The sequence below is a fragment of the Archocentrus centrarchus genome, chromosome 5 (assembly GCF_007364275.1).
Source record: "Archocentrus centrarchus isolate MPI-CPG fArcCen1 chromosome 5, fArcCen1, whole genome shotgun sequence".
Lineage (NCBI taxonomy): Eukaryota > Metazoa > Chordata > Actinopteri > Cichliformes > Cichlidae > Archocentrus > Archocentrus centrarchus.
In genome coordinates this window covers 32,154,590-32,175,233 of record NC_044350.1, presented here as the reverse complement: position 1 = coordinate 32,175,233, position 20,644 = coordinate 32,154,590, and the positions used below count along the sequence as shown (strand labels likewise).

Genomic DNA, 20,644 nt, shown 5'->3' with positions numbered 1-20,644 from the left:
TGTGACCTTCAGATCAGCTCAAGAACAGTGCAGAGAGAGCTTCATGGAATGGGTTTCCATGGCCGAGCAGCTGCATCCAAGCCTTCCATCACCAAGCTCAATGCAAAGTGTTGGATGCAGTGGTGTAAAGCACGCCGCCACTGGACTCTAGAGCTGTGGAGACGTGTTCTCTGCAGGGATGAATCACACTTCTCCATCTGGCAATCTGATGGAGGAGTCTGGGTTTGGTGGTTGCCAGGAGAACAGTACCTGTCTGACTGCATTGTGCAAAGTGTAAAGTTTGGTGGAGGGAGGGTTATGGTGTGGGGGTGTTTTTCAGGAGTTGGGCTCGGCCGCTTAGTTCCAGTCAAAGGAACTCTTAATGCTTCAGCATACCAAGACATTTGGGACAATTTGATGCTCCCAACTGTGTGGGAACAGTTTGGGGATGGCCCCTTCCTGTTCCAACATGACTGCACACCAGTGCACAAAGCAGCTCCATAAAGACATGGATGACATCATAATAAACCCTATGGATTAAAAATGGGATGTCACTCAAGTTCGTGTGATGGCAGACGAGTGAATACTTTTGGCATTATAATGCGTGTGTAGACTGGAAATCTTTGAGCGGGTTTATGGTGGTTTTGAATGCTGGTTTGCTCTTCTTCAAAGCTGTGGACATTATACATATAAATGGGAAAGTGTATACCTGCAGAGGCAGACCTTTATTCAAAATTCAAAGCTGCAAAATAAAAGCAGAGATTAGAGAAAACAGTCATTAGCAGTCAGAGGGATGGCCAAAACATTCCTGCCATTAAACGGTTCTACGCTCATGGGGCCTGCTGGAGGTTCTTTAACAGCCTGAGCACACCGGTACTCAAGAAATCAAGGCCAGAAAGTAGCACAGTCACACCGCCTTAGTCACCACTAGGCCTCATCCAGACCTGCAAACCTAAGGTGTTTTGCTCATGCTTTGGTCTAAATTTTTCTAAGCTGCAGTGAAACTGCAGAAAAGGAGGAGGAGGAGGAGGAATTTCTGCCATTCCTACTGGCTGAGAAGTTTTACAGGCTGACTCTGATTGGCTGGCGGAGTGTGAGCAGGGAATCCCTCAGTGCTCTCTCTTTGTCTCAGATTAAAAACACAAACAGTTCAAGTCAGGCCTCACTGCTCCAGTTGGTCCTAAAGGTGTGCTGGTGTGAGGCACCGGGAACAATGCAGCAATTGTTTTAAACAGTCAACACTGCAACGTGCCTGCAACATTTAACACAGCAGGGTGAAATCCCTGCTCAGCAGGCTGTGAAACTCTGAGGTAAAAAAAGTTTGGTTAAAAAAAACCAGTTCCCTTTCAGTGGCATGTTGGAGCAAAATCAGGAGGTGAAGAAACCTGCTCAGTTCATGTTGCAGAGGGTGGAGAAGCAGAACTGGCAACCGCAGGAGACAGGAGGGAAGAGTGGGGGGGAAAACACTGAAGAGCAAAGTAAAAGCAGGAGTTTACAGCTGAAGGGCAGAAAGGTGAGTTTTAATGTTGCTGAGTAAAGAATAAAGAGAAGAATGAAAGCAGAAGGCAAGGAAGCGGGTTGATGAAAGTGTGGACGGTTAAATTGCAGGGAGCTGAGGACAGCCAGTGGAGCAGGAGGCAGCAGGAGCGACTGTGGGCGGAGAGAGAGGAAGTGTGGTCGACAGGAGAGGAATTTAAAGTCCCATTGTTCTGGAAGAGCGGCAGCAGACGGAGCAGAGGAGCCGAGGAGACAGCCCGCCGACACACGCCGGACAGCATGGATGTGAGCTCAGCCATGGAGAAGGTAGAAACATCTGCATCTGTACACATCCTTTTTCACAGATACCTTCAGATGTGGAAGTCACGGGGTCAGACTTAGGGTCACTTAGACTATGTGATGTCTGGAGGAGCTCTTGTCTAGAGTAAGGACTCTGTGATGTGTTTAGGTGAACTTTACTGACATTTAGAAGTTTAAAATGTCTCAGTAAGCTCTGAGATGATGAATTTCTGTCTGAGAGGGGCTTTATTTTATTTAGCCACAACAAATCAAGCATGATCAGAGTGGTCTGATGTTCATTTAAAGGGGGTCTGTTCTGCTTTTCCTTATTCTTTCATTTATATGCTGCTGCACGGTCAAAGTTTCAAATAATGAGGTCAGTGTTTGCATGAGTAATCTCTGACTTCAGACTGCTCTAAACACCCAGTTTCAGACAGTTTCCTTCTGAACTTAAATCTGTATGATGTCAAGAAGAAGGCCATCCCTAATATGGTCATCTCAGGTATGCCTGAGGAGCAACCAATCAGAAGACAGTTGGTTTGCAAGGGTGGGGGCAGTTAATGAGCTGAGAGACTGCTCCAAGGCTCAGTATATGACACATAAGGATTATTTTGTGTTGTTAATCATGCAAAGTGACTCTAGTAAAAGCCAAAAATAGAAATAATGAGCTGGAAAGCAACACTAGTCGGTGAACAACAACCCACACAGCTGTGTCCACACTGCCCTCTAATTTCACCTTTGCACATTTGGAAGTTTTGTACGATGGAGGACTCAGTGATGGCACCTGCTCACTTTAAATGAATAATGGGCAGCATGCTAAAGTCAGTTGGGCAAATATCTGCAGTCTGTTTCTAACAGCTGGCGGTTTCTATTTCAGTCAGCGAAGGTAATCCACGACCACGAGGTTCTGATCCCCCTGCTGGGTCTCTGCTGGCACCACTTTGTTTCCCAAAGATCCCTCCTGTAATTCAACCTCTGGCTGTCTGTGCAGAGGTCACATCAGCCCGAGGCTGATAACCTGACAGATCAGTGTCACCTGTTGGGGGTGTGAGAGCTGTCTTTATACCCTGAGCTGGAAAAACTGCCATCACCGGGATGGAAATAACCCCCGGCATGAACCCGTTTCCGTAGCACCCCTTGCTGTGTTTTTGTGACATGTTAAACAATTTCATTGGCCAAAACTAGGCTTTGTATTATAACTGAAGAGGAGACAAAGAAAAAGAAAAGGTGTCTTTGTTGCACCAATAGTCTAAAAATAAAAATACTGAATCTACAATCTCATAAGGCTAAAAGCAGGAAATGTTTCCAAATAATGGACCTCAGAAAAATTTTATATTTCACTTTACAAATCAAAAAAAATCCAAAGCAGTTGCCAACAATGTGAGAGGATGGATGGATGGATAAAAATGCGATCTCCACCCTCCTGCCTGCAGCTTACTCCTCCTTTATCCCGTGTTTACACTTTTAATAGTAACTAGTGACTGTGACACAGCTGGAAACAGCAGCTCATTTGTGGCATTTTGTTTGATTTTGTCTTAAATGGAGAGCAACAGGAAATGCAGAGGATGCCATGTGCCAAAGCCCTTGGCTCTGACTCAACATGCCGCCCCTCTGTGACCTCCAGCCTCTTATCTGACAGCATTTCCTGTAGTTTCCACTCCGCATAGCCGACATGTTTGAAATTACTCCGCGAAGCTCGGCCAGTTCTCCCCACCTACAACATACTCACCTTATCTGACTCCTAAATATAGAGCGGCCGCTCATTTTCCTCAGAAAAGGGAAGTTTTCTCCTCAGCTTATAACACTGTTCAGTATTTTTTAGTGTCAGAAATAGAGGTAAAAGAATAGTGTCTGAGTTAGAGCAGCTGAATACATAGGAGATTATACAGCAAATATAAGATAAAGACAAATGTTTAATAAACCGGTGATTTAAGGGTTCCCCAGACACTCAGGAACCAGCTGGTACCCCGGAGGTGATCAATTAGTCGATCAATTAGATTGGAAACTAACCAGCATAGTTTGGTAACTGCCGGTTGGACTTCTGGGGAATTTTTCAGCAGTGATCGGCACTGTCGCCTCGCAGCATGATGAGGCCTTTGCGGTCTCCTCGAGCCCGCGCGGGTTTTGTCTGGTTGCTCCATCTTCCTCCTGTGATCAGCTGATGTTATATTGGCAGTAGGTGTAAATGTCTCTACCTGTTCATGCCAATCAGCCGCAACAGCAAACCAACTCATTGTAATCACTGCACTGTTTGCTTTGGCTGATGAAGGCTGTGGTTGTCTGTGCTCGTGTGTTGTGTTAAGCCAAATCTGTTGGTTTGTCTTGTTTAAATAGACATGAGATGTGGACCTGATTGTTGAAGTGTGTCGTGGTTCCTGGTTTGGGTCCCAGAGTTTTGAGTTTCTTTGCAGTGTTTGGATTCGTTTCTTATCGAGTGTTTTCTGGTTGGTTTCGCTGATGTTCTTGTTCAGTTTTTGATTATTTGATTAGTTGAGTTTGGGATTTCCTGTTTAGATTTCTTTTATTATTCCAAGCACAGTGTGAATCTTAGTTCCTGTGATGCTGGAGCTCATTTAGTCTTGTTCTTATGTTGACTTTTATTATCAAGTTTCTTGCTGTTTTTACACAGAACCCGAGACATTAGACTTCAAGGCTAATTGTCAGACAGGCTCTCTGAGTGCAGTCAACCTTCTTGAAACTCTGTATTTGAACCCAAAATATGATCTTTTCCTTAGACTTAACAAAACAGCAAATGAAAACTGAAAATGAGAGTTTTGTGGCAGAAAACCATGAGGACAAACTACTACCCACATGTGCCATAGAAGCTTCGATCACTGTGATTAAACAGTGTGTGAATATTGTGCAGTTTGCAGGAAAATAAAAATGTATTTTAGTCAGCTGTGAGTGACCCGGCAATAACTGCAGGCACACAATAACACACGTCACTCATCACACACTGCACAGCGGCAAACACCAAAGTGAGGCCAGAGAAACACTCTTTTGAATGTGTGTGAAGGCAGTATTTTCAGTCTTGTGGTGTGTACACTGTGGTAAAAGTTTGTGTTTCAGTTTCTATGATACAGTGAAAGACAATCATAAGCATTTCAAAAGTTTCAAACACTTTTTTTTTTTTAAAGAACTCATATTTATGCAAAGAGTCCATATTTACCATGTTGACCTTCTTCTTCTGGATATCATCATTGATCACCGTTTGTGAGCTTCTGCTTGTCAAACTGCTTCTTAAGGACTGACCGTGCTATAAAAAAATCCTCAGAGACAAATGTCTTCCAAAGATCCTGGAGCGTGATGAAGCGCCACGTCTCAAGGCAGAAGTGGCACAGAGATTGTTGAATCAACATTTTGGATCTGTGGCCGGGAAACGCCCCCAAATCTTAATCTGATTGAGAATCTACAGTCAATCCTGACAAAGCAGGTGGACGAGCAGAAGCCTCCAAACTGTCATCTTCTTCAAGCAGCAATCAGGCAGGAAGCGACCGCAGACGTTAGAAAGAAGAAGGGTCAGCACTGTGAATACTGACTCGCTGCATAAATTTGACTCAGTATACTGCATGACCTGCTTGATGAGCATCAGGCTGCTGTTTGACAGAACTTTTGAGTCATGCCTGCTCTCACTGTGACTTGTTAGTTAACGATAGTTAAAGCAAAAACAAACACCTGACCAATTTCTACAGGAAGAATGAAATGCACCTTTAAACCTGCGTTAGGTTCAGCCTGACCTCAGGAAGGTGTCTCGCTGACCTCCCGGTGACTGATGTTCGCTCTGACAGCCAGTCGGTCGGTGTACTCCGAGGGGATTTCAGGAAATCCTTTTCTTTTTCAGCTGCTTCTATTTCAGCTTGTGACCTTTTCAACACGCGCTGATCAGCGGTCGCTTCACAGTCGCACACACTCAAACACACACCCCGTCTCTCTCTTTTCACACCTCTAAACACAATCAGCCATCATCCCGGCGCCGTCTCTTCCAGTAGCATCAGATGAATCACTCTGCCTCCAGTAACATGTTTACTTTCTTGCTTAGAGTTAGTTGACAGTTTTAATGCTGGCACTCATCTGTGGGTGTTGCTTTCTGGGATAAATTTGATTTTGGTTTAAAAGACTTGAATTCAGCTTAATTTGAGCCATTCTTCAGATCCCACTGAGCAGTTTTTGATGCCCAGATCCTCACTAATGCTTTTTGAGTGGGACTAAATCCCTGCTGCAAGCTTAAAAACATGTTGGAAAACCCAAAACCAGCAGAATGTGCGTCTCTGTGCATGCATTCACCAATATTACATGTGTGAATGCCTCTTTGGAGGGACGGCATTGTTAAGACTTGCTGACAGGCAGATAGGTGGATAGTCCACCCACCTGTCAGACAAATGGCAGCAGGTTGTCTCAGCACAGTCATCAGGTTTCCTGCCAAAGCCTTTAAAAACAGTCTGTCATCTCTGACATGATGGTCTTTGTTTAGTTGTCAGTAGTGATATAAAAGATGGCCCTTTGCTGCCACAACTAAATGCCAGAACTAACCAAGCCAGAAAGCCATGCTGCTGTAACTGGACCACGTCTGTATGCTGCCCAACCAAAGGTCACAGCACATACACAGGTTGGTCTGACTGGGGATAAATTTGCCAGTTTTCAGCCTAAACTGGCCCAAACCCATTCACCCTGCCTGGCTTATTTTGGCTTATTTTCATTATATTCTTCTGTGAGCTGAGTTAGTGAGCTGACTCATGTTTACTCACACGATCACAGGTGGTTTTTTTAAGTCATGACAGACACACAAACCCTGTTGTCTCCAGAGAGCTAAGCAAGTGGAATCACAGTTACAAAAACAAACAAAAAGTAAATAAGTAAAAATGAAACCTTAATAAATGAAAAAAAACAAAAATTTTTTTTATTGTGACTAATGCATCTGATACTAACAGAGTAAACAGGATGAAGTGCAGAATGGAGGAGAATCTGCTGTGTTTGTCAGGACAGTGACGATGATGTCACCGGGTGTAGGATGAGATCATCCATCCTGTCTGTGCATGTGTGTGTGTGTGTGTGTGCGTGTGAGAGAGAGTGTGGTGTTCACTCCCTTGTCTTCCTCCCACACCCACAAAGAAATGTTTGAAAAAACAACTCTTCTGTCTCATCCAGCACTTCCTCACACATCATCATCGTCATCATCGCACTCAGGCTGTCTGGAAAGGACGTCTCCTTCCTCGTATCTGTTATGTGTGACGCAGATGTCTGATGTCTTTGACTTTTCCACATAACTAAATTATTATGTGTGTATTTGAAAAACTGACTATTTGCAGGGCTAGTTGAGCTAACTACTAACGTGCTAGCCTTCAAGTCTTATTAACTCTCAGTGGGTATTTTTGTCTTCAGCCCACAAAGAGTTCAGTAGGAGGTGAAAACATGGACTGTATAAACATGGTAGCTTTGCCTGATAGGAGGAGCAGACATTCTTATTTAGAGCTTGTTATGCTCTGTGCTAATGAGCCACAACATGAATACTTTCCACTATTTTACATTTATTTATGCAGTTTATTTGTTTAGTAATATTTATTTTTAAGGGACAATTGCAGAAAAGCATTGATAGTCGTAGAAGCCGTGTCCAAAAAAACTATTAATGTGTATACAGTAAGGCTAATTTTCAAAGACAGTCTCTATATGAGCATTAGTAGATGTAACAGGTTAATGCTGTTTAATACTGAGTAAAAGCAAAGACTTACTGTAATTCAAACAAGTAAGATAAACAAATTTATCCACAAAACAACAAAAATTAGTTCAGACACACCAACAGCAGCTACCAGCAAATATTTCAGTGCTGAGTAACCGTCAGCTGGCAGTTTTTTTATTGACGTCTGTTCATGGTTGATAAATAGTGAAAGTTGAACCGATGTTGCAGATGTTACCACCTGGACGTCACTGTTAGACTCTGGCAGGGGTAAGCGTGTCCATCCATCCATCCACTTTCTTCCACTTCTCCCCAACACCAGCCCCAATAAATATCTGTGGACTATGGTTTAAAGCTGGGTCTGTGCAGGAAACCAACCAATTCTGTTAAGAAGAGTGCTTATATATTCAGCCAGAATTATGCCACAAACTTGTTGATGGCTACCAAAAGCATCTAGTCAAGGTGCAACTTTCTAAGGGACATTTAACCAAACATTAGTGTGAGTGTATGTATACCTTTGACCCTGTCTGGATTAGAGAAAATCCAAAATAAATTCAGACTTGTGCACCCAATTCTTATCTTTTTAAAGTCATTACAGATCTGTGCTGTATAATCATTCCACCCTGGAAAGAGAGCAGTTCAAAGAAATCATGCCCGTGATGAGTGTGTGTGAACTTTTATAAGTAAACCACAGCTGTACCTCACAAGATCAGCTTGAGATGCACCATTTTATATATTGTGAAATCTTGTGCTCTCTCTTTAGATGTCTATAAAGCAGACTACAGGAGGTGCAGGAGGAGGGGGACGTGCAGCAATGTGTCTCATTTGTAAGGAGAGCTGCTCTGGTTTTCAGCCACATTCTTGGAGGTACAATTCTCTCTTTTTTAAGTACATTTTTTTCTGTACAGGAAATGTAAAATCTCAGTGGTCTCCACTTCTCCCCCCATTACTCACAAATTCTCTTAAAGAAAAATATTAAGTGAGTTTGTTTTTGACTGAAGATCAGATGGGTGTAGGCTGTCAAACCACACTCCCAAGCTCCCAAGCTTTTGGACTGCATGGGAGACATAAAAACAGCAACCCAGTCTGACAGAGTTTAAATCTTCTCTCGTCCTTTGCAGAAAAGCCTGCACGGCCTGTGGCTGCAGCACGGTCGACCACGCTCCTGGAAATGACCTCGAAGACGACCAGCGGATGGGACGCCTGCTCACAGACTCGCCCTTCTCCCATTTGACCACGAAGATTAAAGGAGGTGGCGGCCTTCGCTTGTACAAGAGAAACCGTATGATCGTGACCAATCCAGTGGTGTCACGCAAAGACCCAACTTTCAACACCACCACATACGACTGGGCGCCAGCCGGCCTCAACCAGAAACTGGTAGGAATCACTGTACAGTGCAGAGGGCTGGTGCTGGCTTTCTTTAATCTTTCTTCTCCTTCTTCTTCTTCTTCTGTGGTCTTTTCTGTAAACTGAAGTGCATGGATTTTGCAGACCACAGGCTATTTGTCAGATAAATCCATTAAAGGGACTTAAAGGAGACCAAAACTGCAAACAGAGTGAAGAGGTTCAGTTCAGTAACTTTAAGTAAGCAAGCCCTAGAAGGCAGCTACCTGTTGAACAAAGGCCCTAATCTTCCCAGTATAATACCCCATCATACGGCTATCTCAAAGGGATAAACTATCCGTGGAGGCCAAAACTGTTTTGTGAACCAGGCTGTAAACATGCTTTATGAAGCTTCAAAGTTGTGCATTTTAACATGGGAGTCTATGAGGATTGACTTGCTCTGAAGCGAGTTTCAAGTGGCCGCTAGAAGAACTGCAGTTCCAGAAGTTTCTTCTCGGTGTAGACCAAACAGGAAGTGCTTCTAAGGATGCGTGCTTGGTCATCAGCTGTGTTTGATGTTAACTTTCTTCTCCACATGCATGAGATGACCAGAAAGTAGAACATTAGAGTGTTGTTTGTATGCCGACTATATATCATGAATGGAAAAACAATATGTTGCTAACATGGGCAGCTACATTTTATTCTCATTTTCAATGTTTATGACTGAAATGTCTTTATTTATTTATTTACTTCAGGTAATTTTAGTTCATATTTCTTCAGCTTAGCTGGTGCCGCTCTCCCTGTGTTGAAGAGTCTAAACTGTCCCATTAAAACCAGACTCAAGTATGTTTCAGGCTTCCCAGCCTGTAATTATAATGATGACAGGCGTTACTGTGGTTGAACTTGTAGAGGCAGATCCAAATCCAACTCAGCGACTGTTTTCCAGATGTGCCTCTAAAAATCTTCTGCATCTTGTTTGGTTCATCCCGCACTTTTTGTTTGTTCTAGTTTTCTAGTCCACTTCCAGACTGTTAGTCACTCCGCTGAAGTAATATGACAGCACACAGATGTGTCACTGACGACACCGGGAGAGTTGATGGCGGTTTAAAATGTGTTCGATGAGCTCAGGTTTCAGCGGTGGGAAACAAAGACAGAGAGAAGATGAAATCTATCACTGGTCAAACTCAAACCAAAGCATTTCCAGGCCAGCCGAGCGGTGTAATCTTTCCAGCACGTCCTGGATGTGCCCGGAGTCAGACATGCCCGAAACACCTCGTGTAGGAGGCGCCCAGGACCAGTAGCATCCTAGCTGGATGACCAGACCACCTCAGCTCCGTTTGATAGGGATCAGTAGCAGTTCAACTCTGAGCTCCTTCAGAACTACATTTAACCCAACATCTAAGGCTGAGCCTAGATAGCCTTCAGAGGAATCTCATTTTTGCTGTTTCTATCTGGGATCTCATTCACTTACTGCCCAAAGTTCAGGCACAGGTGGGGTGAGGGTGGGAACATAGATTCACAGACTAATTTTCACATTCAACTCCCTTTTCACCATGACAACACTGTAGATGCTGCAGTCTGTCAACCTCCAGCTCCCTCTTTCTGAATAAGTTAAATAGTTTTATCAGACCCTACAGTATAATGTTCAATACACTCATTAAACAATGGGACAAAGATCATCATGATGCTTATGGTGTAGATCTTTCCGAGAATAAAGAGTAGCCCTTTACACATTTGCCCAACAAGCAAAAGAGCCCGAGTTTGAACCCAGAAGGAAACACACACACACACACACACACACACCCACACACACACACACACACACACTCACAAAGACACACACACTCACAAAGACAAACAAAATATAAGATAATGTGCAGAGAATACAGAATATAAAAAACTGAGTACAGAAATTGCAGAGATCAAGCCCAGATTTTATACAGACTTTAGTGATATATTTAAGAACAATTAGGTATATTAAACATATGAAAACTGCATCATCTGTTGCAGGCCATGCAGTACATGGAGCTCCTCCCAGAGAGTCAGAGGCCGGTCTCAGGGACCATTGGAGCGCTGGCACGACGCAGACAGCTCCTCAGCCAGCTCCCTGCCTATGATCAGGACCCCATGAAGTGTCAGAGCCTGGCCAGTGAGGAGGAGGTAAATTACTCCATTGTCACCAGTTTCCTACATGTGATTATCAATAACCTGAGCAGCATGCTTAGGTAATCATTTCACCCATAATCGAGCTATTAAAAGTTTGCTAATCACTTTGATAATAGAGTGGTTCTTCCTGCAGATTTCCTCCATGCTGCTGTTTGTGAAGCAGTACAAACAGGAAGTGCTTGGAGTAGGTGAGGTGGCCTTACCTGGTGAGGGTGGGGCTTTGAGTGAGGCAGCCATTCAGAGGGCAGCAAAGGAGGCCAAGGAACGCAGCAGCAGCGACAAGAAGGATGCTGCTCAGCATCAGGACCATGACTCATCTAACAGCAGCATGGCCTCCTCCACAAATGGGACAGACTACAGCGATAAGACTGAATATGTAAGTGGGTATTTAACCTTTGATGTTTTAATCATGGTTAACCGGGTTACTGCTTGCTGCTCCTCAGTGCTTCACTGAAAATACCAGCTGCAGATCTGCACTGTTAATCATGTCCCCTGTCAATAAGAAGGAAAAGGGGGAACCTTTAATTAATGATTTTTTTGGGGGCTTCATGATTCAACCTGTGGCTCTCTGCCTACATAGGACATTATATTCACATCCAGCCAATCAAATATAGTCACAACTGTATTACACAAAAAAGCAGAAAGTCTTACTGAGCACACAGACAGACTCTGGACAACAGCCTGCTGAAGCTTCTCACTTCTTATTTAATGCTACTTTGGTTCCTGCTGATCGATCCCTCCAACAACATGCTGCCTGCTCAGTGTGGTGCAAACACTACCATGAGGGTGCCACCTTTCAATCAAACACCAACTTCTGTGTGTTCCTTCAGCAAGCTCTTCTTTCTTGTAACAACAAAAAAACCCTGCAAAACTGGATGACTACGTGTGGTTTTAGTTGGACCTTAAACACTTAATGTTGCCAGCCCTGCCCAGTTTTGCCTATTTTTGGGACTCTTTGGTCTAGTGTTCCTCCAGAATCTCCCATTTTTAACTTAAGAAAAGTTTGTGGGCTTATTGTGCTTCCATGTTTCTATTAAAAATTATATTTTATGTTTCTATCAAACTTCAGCAAGAACAGAACAGCAGGCGTGCTGTGGTATCAACATCCTAGTAAAGTTGCACCTACCATATGTGCTCAAAGACTAGAATTTAGATTGTATGTGTTATATTTACTTGTCCTGTCTGTGGAGGATATGTGATTGGTTGAATATTAAGGGTGATTAACATTTGGAAGCATTCATTATCATCATGAGATGAAGCAGAGATTTACGTCACTCTCTTAAGAGACACATATCAGGTTGAAATGAGAAAAACTGGGAGACTTTGGATCTGATCCGGATTTGCTTCTCGATTCCCCGTGGAGGGAATTTTCAGCCTTGGTGGAGGGGTCTCAGATTTTGGACCCTCGAAACGTCCAAAGTAGCAGCCCATCTTTATTTGTCCTGTATCAGTCATACTTTTTCAAATTAAGTCTTTATGATTGCCTTTATTTAAACCACCGCTCTCGAGGATCAGGAGTCTCTGCATTGGTTTCAGTAATTTTGTACTTGAACTTTCATATTCTGTCCTCCAGCGGTGCACTGGCTGCCAAGATGAAGTTACCAAGGAGAGTCCGGCTGTGTATGCAGAGCGTGCAGGTTACCATGCCGCCCTGTGGCATCCCAAGTGCTTCGTGTGTTCAGAGTGCGGCCAGATGTTGGCTGACCTGGTCTACTTTTGGTCCAATCAGAAGCTGTTCTGCGGACGGCACTATTGCCAGACGGTGTGGCCACGGTGCTCAGGCTGTGATGAGGTGAGGCTTCAGTCCCTGCAGTTATTTTTGATAGTGGTCAGCATGTGTCACCTGTGAGCAATCTGAACCTCCTCAAAAGAAATGATTTGAAACAAAATAATACCATATAACGATGTCAAATCATCACACACCATACAGCAATAATCTACCTTATCATGTACAATGAGCGTATAACTTTGAGTGTACCATCACACTTACACTGTGTCCATTATTTAAAAAAAAACTACTGTAAATTATTCAATGCTGTCAAATTTAAACCACTTTGAACTGTTCAAATTTGGTTTTGGTTTGAGCATACGCTGGACAATCCTCCTTATGTCTCTCAGCATCAACAAAAATTTTAATATGAGCTTATTGTTTTATTCACTATGACCTGAAATGAGTTACTGAGCCCATAAACTCATCAGGTAAATATTTACAGAGGTCAGAACCAAGACTGCTTCCCCCATAAACTTCTATAGGACTAGAAGTTTTTCTGCAGCCACCCCCTGGTGGCCATTAAAAAGAACGCATGTTCCACGTTGGCTTGCAGGGTATGATTTGGGGCCGGCCTGCCTTGTGACTGACAAGTTGCTAACATATGTTTCTGCAGCATTTTGGGTTTTTTCATGACATCCGGATTCAAAAAAGCTTAGATGTCAGCAACACTAAACTTGCAGCTTCAGAAACAGACCTTTAAAAGCCACCGGGTGGTGTCACAGAGGCTGCATCCACCTCCTTCTACACAGTCAGACAACTATAGATGTCAGCATCTATAGTTATAGATTATCAATATCATATAAATATCAGACTCACAATGATCAGCAAGGCATTCACTACAAATGCATAAAACATGAAGTTCTACTGAAATGAGTTTTGTTACAGCTGAGTTCACCGTGGAAAAGGATTTAAAGTCATTTTCTGTCATTTCTGAAACTTCATTTCAGCTTATGGATTTAATGTTGGAATAAAAGCCCACAATAATAACTGCAGATAAATGTAACCACAGGCCATAATGCCACAGATATACTGTGTATTTTTTTTTTTGAATTTTCAGTTTAAAATCATTTTTATTTATATTTATTGTCTCCTCTCCTCTCCTCCCCCCTCCACTTCCTGTTCTCCTTCCTCAGCTGATTTTCTGCCGGTCTTTCCTCACAGCGAAGGATGGACAGAAATGGCATCATCATCATTACTGCTGCTGGAAATGTGGGCAAACCCTGGATGCACCCTGTCAGCACTGATGCACAGGAATCAACACAAAATATGGTGTTCAATTTAAAGATTTTATCACAGCCAAAAAAAACAAAGTAGTGCACTTGTTTTTATATGATAAAATGAAATAAGTAAATTTTAATTATATACAATAAGTAGGCCTGAAAGTCTTTAAATTATATGATCAGTGGACATTTTGGTAAATGCTCGTTCCTATAAAAACATCCAGCTGATTTATTCATGTTTGAAATACTTCCGCTGATATTGAAATACTCGGTGATTGCTGGCGTTCCAAGTTCTTAAGGAGCTGTTTGGTTTATACAAAAGTGTTTAAAGTACTTCAAGAAATATTTTGTTGATGTTCACAATGATGGAAAACAATAGTTCTGGTTTTAGCCTGCAGATTTGGCTCAACTGTGAGATCAGTAATTATCTTAAAGTATCTCAAGAAATGGATGATGTTGATTCCTCGAGATTTATTTTGTCTTTCATGAGGTTTTTTCTTTAAGCCCAAACTGTGCTCCCGTCCAAATACTTTTCACTGTGTTTCAACAATTCAACAGTGCTCAGACTGCTGCAGTCATGAAACCAGTGGAAGATTAAAAAAGGGTCAAGGGGCAGAACAGGACGTAAACACACTGATGTAACTGTGATCGATGGCGTCACACTTTTGAAGTTTTTTTTGAAGGGTGATACTGAAAAATAATTTTCTTATGAAGTCATTTTTGCCTGTAATTGAAGCCTGTAAAGTTTTATTTCCTCATAAAAGTGAATCAGTGTGTTTGGTTTTGATAGGAAGAATTATTAAACTGAATTTTATTATTTTCTACTTTAGCAGTGAACTTTAAACTTCCTCAATAGGTAATAGTTTGCAGAAAAACTAAGTTTAAAAGAGTAAAAATATGTAACAGTTGATATACAGTGGGTACAGAAAGTATTCGGACCCCTTTAAATTTTGCACTCTTTGTTTCATTGCAGCCATTTGCTAAAATAAAAAAAAAGTTTGTTTTATTTCTCATTAATGTACACTCAGCACCCCATCTTGACAGAAAAAACTAGAAATGTAGAATTTTTTGCGAATTTATTAAAAAAGAAAAACTGAAATATCACATGATCATAAGTATTCAGACCCATTGCTCAGTATTGAGTAGAAGCACCTTTTGAGCTCATACAGCCATGAGTCTTCTTAGGAATGATGCAACAAGTTTTCCACACCTGGATTTGGGCATCCTCTGCCATTCTTCTTTGCAGATCCCCTCCAGTTCCGTCAGGTTGGATGGTGAATGTTGGTGGACAGCCATTTTCAGGTCTCTCCAGAGATGCTCAATTTGGTTTAGGTCAGGGCTCTGGCTGGGCCAGTCAAGAATGGTCACAGAGTTGTTCTGAAGCCACTCCTTTGTTATTTTAGTTGTGTGCTCAGGGTCATTGTCTTGTTGGAAGGTGACCCTTCGGCCCAGTCTGAGGTACTGAGCACTCTGGAAGAGGTTTTCTTCCAGGATATCTCTGTACTTGGCTGCATTCATCTTTCCTTCAATTGCAACCAGTCGTCCTGTCCCTGCAGCTGAAAAACACCCCCATAGCATGAAGCTACCACCACCGTGTTTCACTGTTGGGATTGTATTGGGCAGGTGATGAGCAGTGCCTGGTTTTCTCCACACATACCGCTTAGAATTAATGCCAAAAAGTTCAATCTTCATCTCATCAGACCAGAGAATCTTATTTCTCATAGTCTGGGGGTCCTTCATGTGTTTTTTGGCAAACTCTGTGGGTTTTCATATGTCTGCACTGAGGAGAGGCTTCCTTCGGGCCACTCTGCCATAAAGCCCCGACTGGTGGTGGGCTGCAGTGATAGTTGACTTTGTGGAACTTTCTCCCATCTCCCTACTGCATCTCTGGAGCTCAGCCACAGTGATCTTTGGGTTCTTCTTTACCTCTCTCACCAAGGCTCTTCTCCCACAATTGCTCAGTTTGGTTGGACGGCCAGGTCTAGGAAGAGTTCTGGTCGCCCCAAACTTCTTCCATTTAAGGATTATGAAGGCCACTGTGCTCTGAGGAACCTTGAGTGCTGCAGAAATCCTTTTGTAACCTTGGCTGGATCTGTGCCACAATTCTGTCTCTGAGCTCCTTGGGCAGTTCCTTCAACCTCATGATTCTCATTTGCTCTGACATGCACTGTGAGCTGTGAGGTCTTATATAGACAGGTGTGCGCCTTTCCTAATAAAGTCCAATCAGTTTAATTAAACACAGCTGGACAATGAAGGAGTAGAACCATCTCAAGGAGGATGAGAAGTGTGAGTTAAATATGAGTGTCACAGCAAAGAGTCTGAATACTTATGACTATGTGATATTTCAGATTTTCTTTTTTAATAAATTTGCAAAAATTTCTACATTTCTGTTTTTTTCTGTCAAGATGGAGTGCTGAGTGAACATTAATGAGAAATAAAATGAACTTTTTTGATTTTAGCAAATGGCTGCAATGAAACAAAGAGTGCAAAATTTAAAGGGGTCTGAATACTTTCTGTACCCACTGTAACTTGATCTTAGCTTCACCAACTCAACGAGGATGTTTCTAACCTAATATGTCTGGTTTTAACTCGTTAACATTAGTTTCAGGCACAAATATTTTTCAGTCTTGGACTGAAGTCTTGTAAAACTGGACATGATGCTGGAAAAAGGGTAGCAGTAAATATTTAAAAAAATAGATGGTTTTATTTTTTTTTCTACAGCAGATTTCAGTTATCTAACTTTTGATACCCATGATTTTACTATTGATTTAATATCTGCTAATATTATATGTAATTTTTTTTTTCATTTTTATTGTCCGTGTTGTGTTAAATGTGTCTAATCTTAAAAACCACAGACTGAGTAATCATTTAACCTTTAATATATTCAAGTTTTTGCTGCTGCTCAATTCTGCTTTATGCTGTTTCTGATCATTAGTTCCTGATTTGTTTGTTTTTAAATTTGTGACAATTTTAGTTGAAACTAAAAGGAAATTACTGGAGGCAGACAACGCTGCAAAGTTAGCGAGTTGGCCACGTGTTAAACTCTGCAACGGCATTTTAGGTCCATTTAAGATTAAAAATAAGGCACAAACTGAGGAGGGGAAACACGACTTTGTGATATTAAAGTCAAAAATGAATCAGAAAAATGCAGATTTTTGTTGACCCCACATTAAATATATGAGAAGAAACTTGAATATTCTCTGAGATGAGGTTGATTGAGTGTTGCGGAGAGAAGTGATGATTTTATGTAAAACAAAAGCTGATTTTTTTTTCTTTTTTTCTCATAAATTCATCACTTTATAATCTCAAATATTCCAGTGTTCTTGTAAATTGTTTTTTCTTTTCTTACAAATTTACCACAGTCACAGAGTAACACAGTTTTTGTCTTATAAATATATATTGTTAATTTTAAAATTGAGTTTTCTCTCAGAATGGCTTCTCCTCTCCAAGCTCTGTTTTTATACTTACGCTCCAGCCAGCTGCTACAGTCGCATTAGCTATCATCCTTCCTTTTTGATCCTTTAACTGCTTTATTATTAGTTAGCAGCATTGTCTGAGGTGATGTAGCATATACAGTAGTCCGATAGCTTCTTATGACGTGTTTTAACCGAGCTTGGTGCAAAAACTGGAAGCAGAGGGAAACTGTTGGCCTAACTCCATCATTGCACCTCTGAAATGAGCACAAAGAAATAAGATATTAATCTTTTTCTTTGGGTAAAAATGATCAACAAAGATTTATAAAAATCTGCTTTGTGAAGTAAATAAAGTTTGTGATGAAAAAAAGTAGAAGCTCATTATGTTTAATACTGTTTTCAGTTAAATAAAATAAATCCATAAATCAGTGTGCTGTGCTCATTAAATTTCTAATGTAGTGATGAACGGCGGTTTTATTTAAGCAGCTAATATACTTTTCTCTTGGATTATCATATTTATGATTTTTCAGAGGTAGTATGCTCTTTCTTAGCAGTTACGTTTAAAAATTAAACATATTCCTTCACTCCCCTCTGATCAACCACCGAATGACCTTCTGACCCTTGGACTTACACAGGAATCACTTGAGTGCATGGCGTTCTCACTGCTCTTGATTCTCATTCAGATACCAGAATTAAACCAGTGTGGGAGCGTGAGCTTCTTACTGAGCTGACAGATCGATGATGGGATGGTGAGAATGCACTCAAGCACACCTTGTGCCAGGTTACAACTTACACAGTTTAAGGAATTAAATACAGTCCACTTTTCAAAGTCTCATTTAGCAAACATACATCCCAACATTGTGGACCGATGTGATGTGTCATGCCTCATCTCGCAGTTTGACTGACATGTTTTTCTTTTGCCCCAGACTGCAAAAGTTTTGGAGTGATTTCATTGTTATTTTAGGAACTCTGATACAGTATAATTGGACCCTTGCATTGCTATATTTGGAGTTCCACTGATTCCCTTTTAGATACCTTCTTCTGTTGGCGAAATGTCGTATCCTATTCCTTTGGAAGTCATTTAATCCCGCAGCTATCTCTTTATGGTTTAAAGATATCATCCCATTTCTCAATGTAGAAAAGATCTCTAACAGTTGAAGGATGCTGCTAAGTGTTTATGGTGTAGTAAAATGTAAAAGTTTAGTAAAAAAGTAGCAATAAAACACTATGAAAACCCCTCGTTACACATTAAAATGTATTATTGGCAAATTATATTCTGAATACTTTTACTTTTTTGTTTAACCTATAAGAATGTATCACATTCTGTACAATCATGTTTGTAGCGGCTGTGGGTTGGGGTCTTGGTTAGGTTTTGATTTTCTAGTTCCTTGTGTTCCCCGGTGTTCTGTGTCAGGTCTGTGTCTCTGTTCCCTTGAGTCACTTCCTGTTTTATTTTGACAGTCTCGTGTTCCCTGTGGTTTGTGTTTAGTTTTGCTTCCCCTGTGTTATTAGGTTCATGTGTTTCACCTGTTGTTTCCACTCTCCCTGTTTCCTTGTGTGTATTTAAGCCCTCAGTTTTTCTCTGTTCATTGTTGCAGTGTCGTCAGTGTTACCCCCAGCTATGTGGTCCCTGCCCAGTGTTTTGCCCCTCGTAGTATTACCCCCAGGCTTGTGTTTAATCCTACTTTGGTTTTGTATTTTGAGTTTTTTTATTATCTAACTTACCTGCGAATAAAGCAGTTTTTATTTAATTCTGTCTCCTGCATCCTTCGTTTGGGTCCACCCCTTCCCACCACACAGCCCCAGCTGTGACACTGTGAGGATGATGTGTCTCTCAATAAACAGCTTTTGATGAGCTCATAAACACAGGCCTACACCTCAGTTTAAAAACTATATTAAAATATCTTAATGACAAAAAAAATCACAACTGAATTAATGCCTTCATTCAACCAAGTGATAGTCATAGATGTTGATCTGAAAATGCCGGTGGAGCCTGCACCTCTTCAGCCTGCCTGTTTTATCAAACCAGACATGGCAGGACTTCCCCTTCCTTGCTAACGTGCTAAAAGGAGTTATTGTAAGTTTCTGACATCACACGTTAGCTAAGATGGTTGGTAACAGGAAGAGGAGGATGGTAAATCACAGAAGTTTATGCTAGCTCTGTTTCCATGCATTCACAGACCATAACTGATCTCAGAGCAGTGAAAGCAAAGCCAGAGGCAGCTGGTCTCCCATCCATCTCCTGTCAAAAACCAGAGGCTTATCCACAGTTCACATGCATAAACAGCCAGAAATAGCCTCTCAGCTTGACAAGTTCCACCCTTTGGGACCACGCCCATGAAATTGGCACACACACACTATTTGGTGGGATCAGAGTCAAGCCTGCTTTCAGAGACAATAGCTAACTGCAGCCAATTTAAGCTAATTTAAAGGAAACAGGCAATGAGAGAAGCTCATGGTACAACACACTGAGATCACTTTCACTTTGGTTTTAATTGATGTCCACTTTTAGAGTTTACTGGAAGAGTGCGCTGACAGAACTTCACTGCTACACGTACTTTTGATGCACCTTCTCCTTTTCTAATGTTTAGGTGAATTCTGCTTTATTTAACATCTTAACAACCACGTTTGAGAGCTGAATGTTTCCCAGATGTGATTAATGACAACAGATGTTTGACATTACCTGTTCTCAGCTATGCAAAGACTAGAAGCCACATCATTCATCCACAACAATTCAAGCCAGTGGTACAAAAAAAAAAAAATAGATATAATAATTGCAGTTTAAAAGGTCCCATGAATACAGCAGTCAAAAAACTTAAAACATATTTTAATACCAATTGTTGTTTTAAGATAAATTTAAAAACAGAGAAAGACATTAATATTTTTAAAGTGCCTTGACGATCATTCCAAATTTGTGAACCTCTACAAGTTCCACTCATTTCTTACCCTTCAGTAGTTTCACAATCTAAAGCCAAAATCTCAATTTTGCTCAGCTGATGTGTTTTTTTTCAATGTCCAGCCAATATCATGGAATCACATATACATATCACAGCTTCAGTATCAAACCCCCACCAATCATTGTGATGTGGAGTAACAGAAACAAGCATCGGTAACCTGGACGTTTGATGTATTTTCTAATTATTCACTAATTCACCCAAAATGCACTTTTTTTTTTTTTAAAAGTGCATTTTGGGTAAACTTTAGAGGCTCATTTCACCATGTGGGAAAACAAGCTGGGAAAAACTATGAAAGGCCTCGTTTTGATTAAAGGCTTCTAATCGTCACTCCTTCTGTGTCAGAATAGTTTTCTAATATACTCATTTCA

At 41.4% G+C, this 20,644-nt stretch overlaps 1 protein-coding gene across 1 annotated transcript; it reads left to right on the top strand.

Moving 5' to 3' along the window:
* The first annotated feature begins 1,462 nt into the window (after window positions 1-1,462).
* On the top strand, window positions 1,463-14,844 carry lmcd1 (LIM and cysteine-rich domains 1). The gene is made up of 8 exons (XM_030729653.1): window positions 1,463-1,492; window positions 1,588-1,782; window positions 8,190-8,293; window positions 8,548-8,803; window positions 10,760-10,909; window positions 11,049-11,291; window positions 12,489-12,707; window positions 13,820-14,844. Exons 2-8 carry the CDS (start codon window positions 1,756-1,758, stop codon window positions 13,928-13,930), a joined length of 1,110 nt encoding a protein of 369 aa, XP_030585513.1. The 5' UTR covers window positions 1,463-1,492; window positions 1,588-1,755; the 3' UTR covers window positions 13,931-14,844.
* Window positions 14,845-20,644: the final 5,800 nt, after the last annotated feature.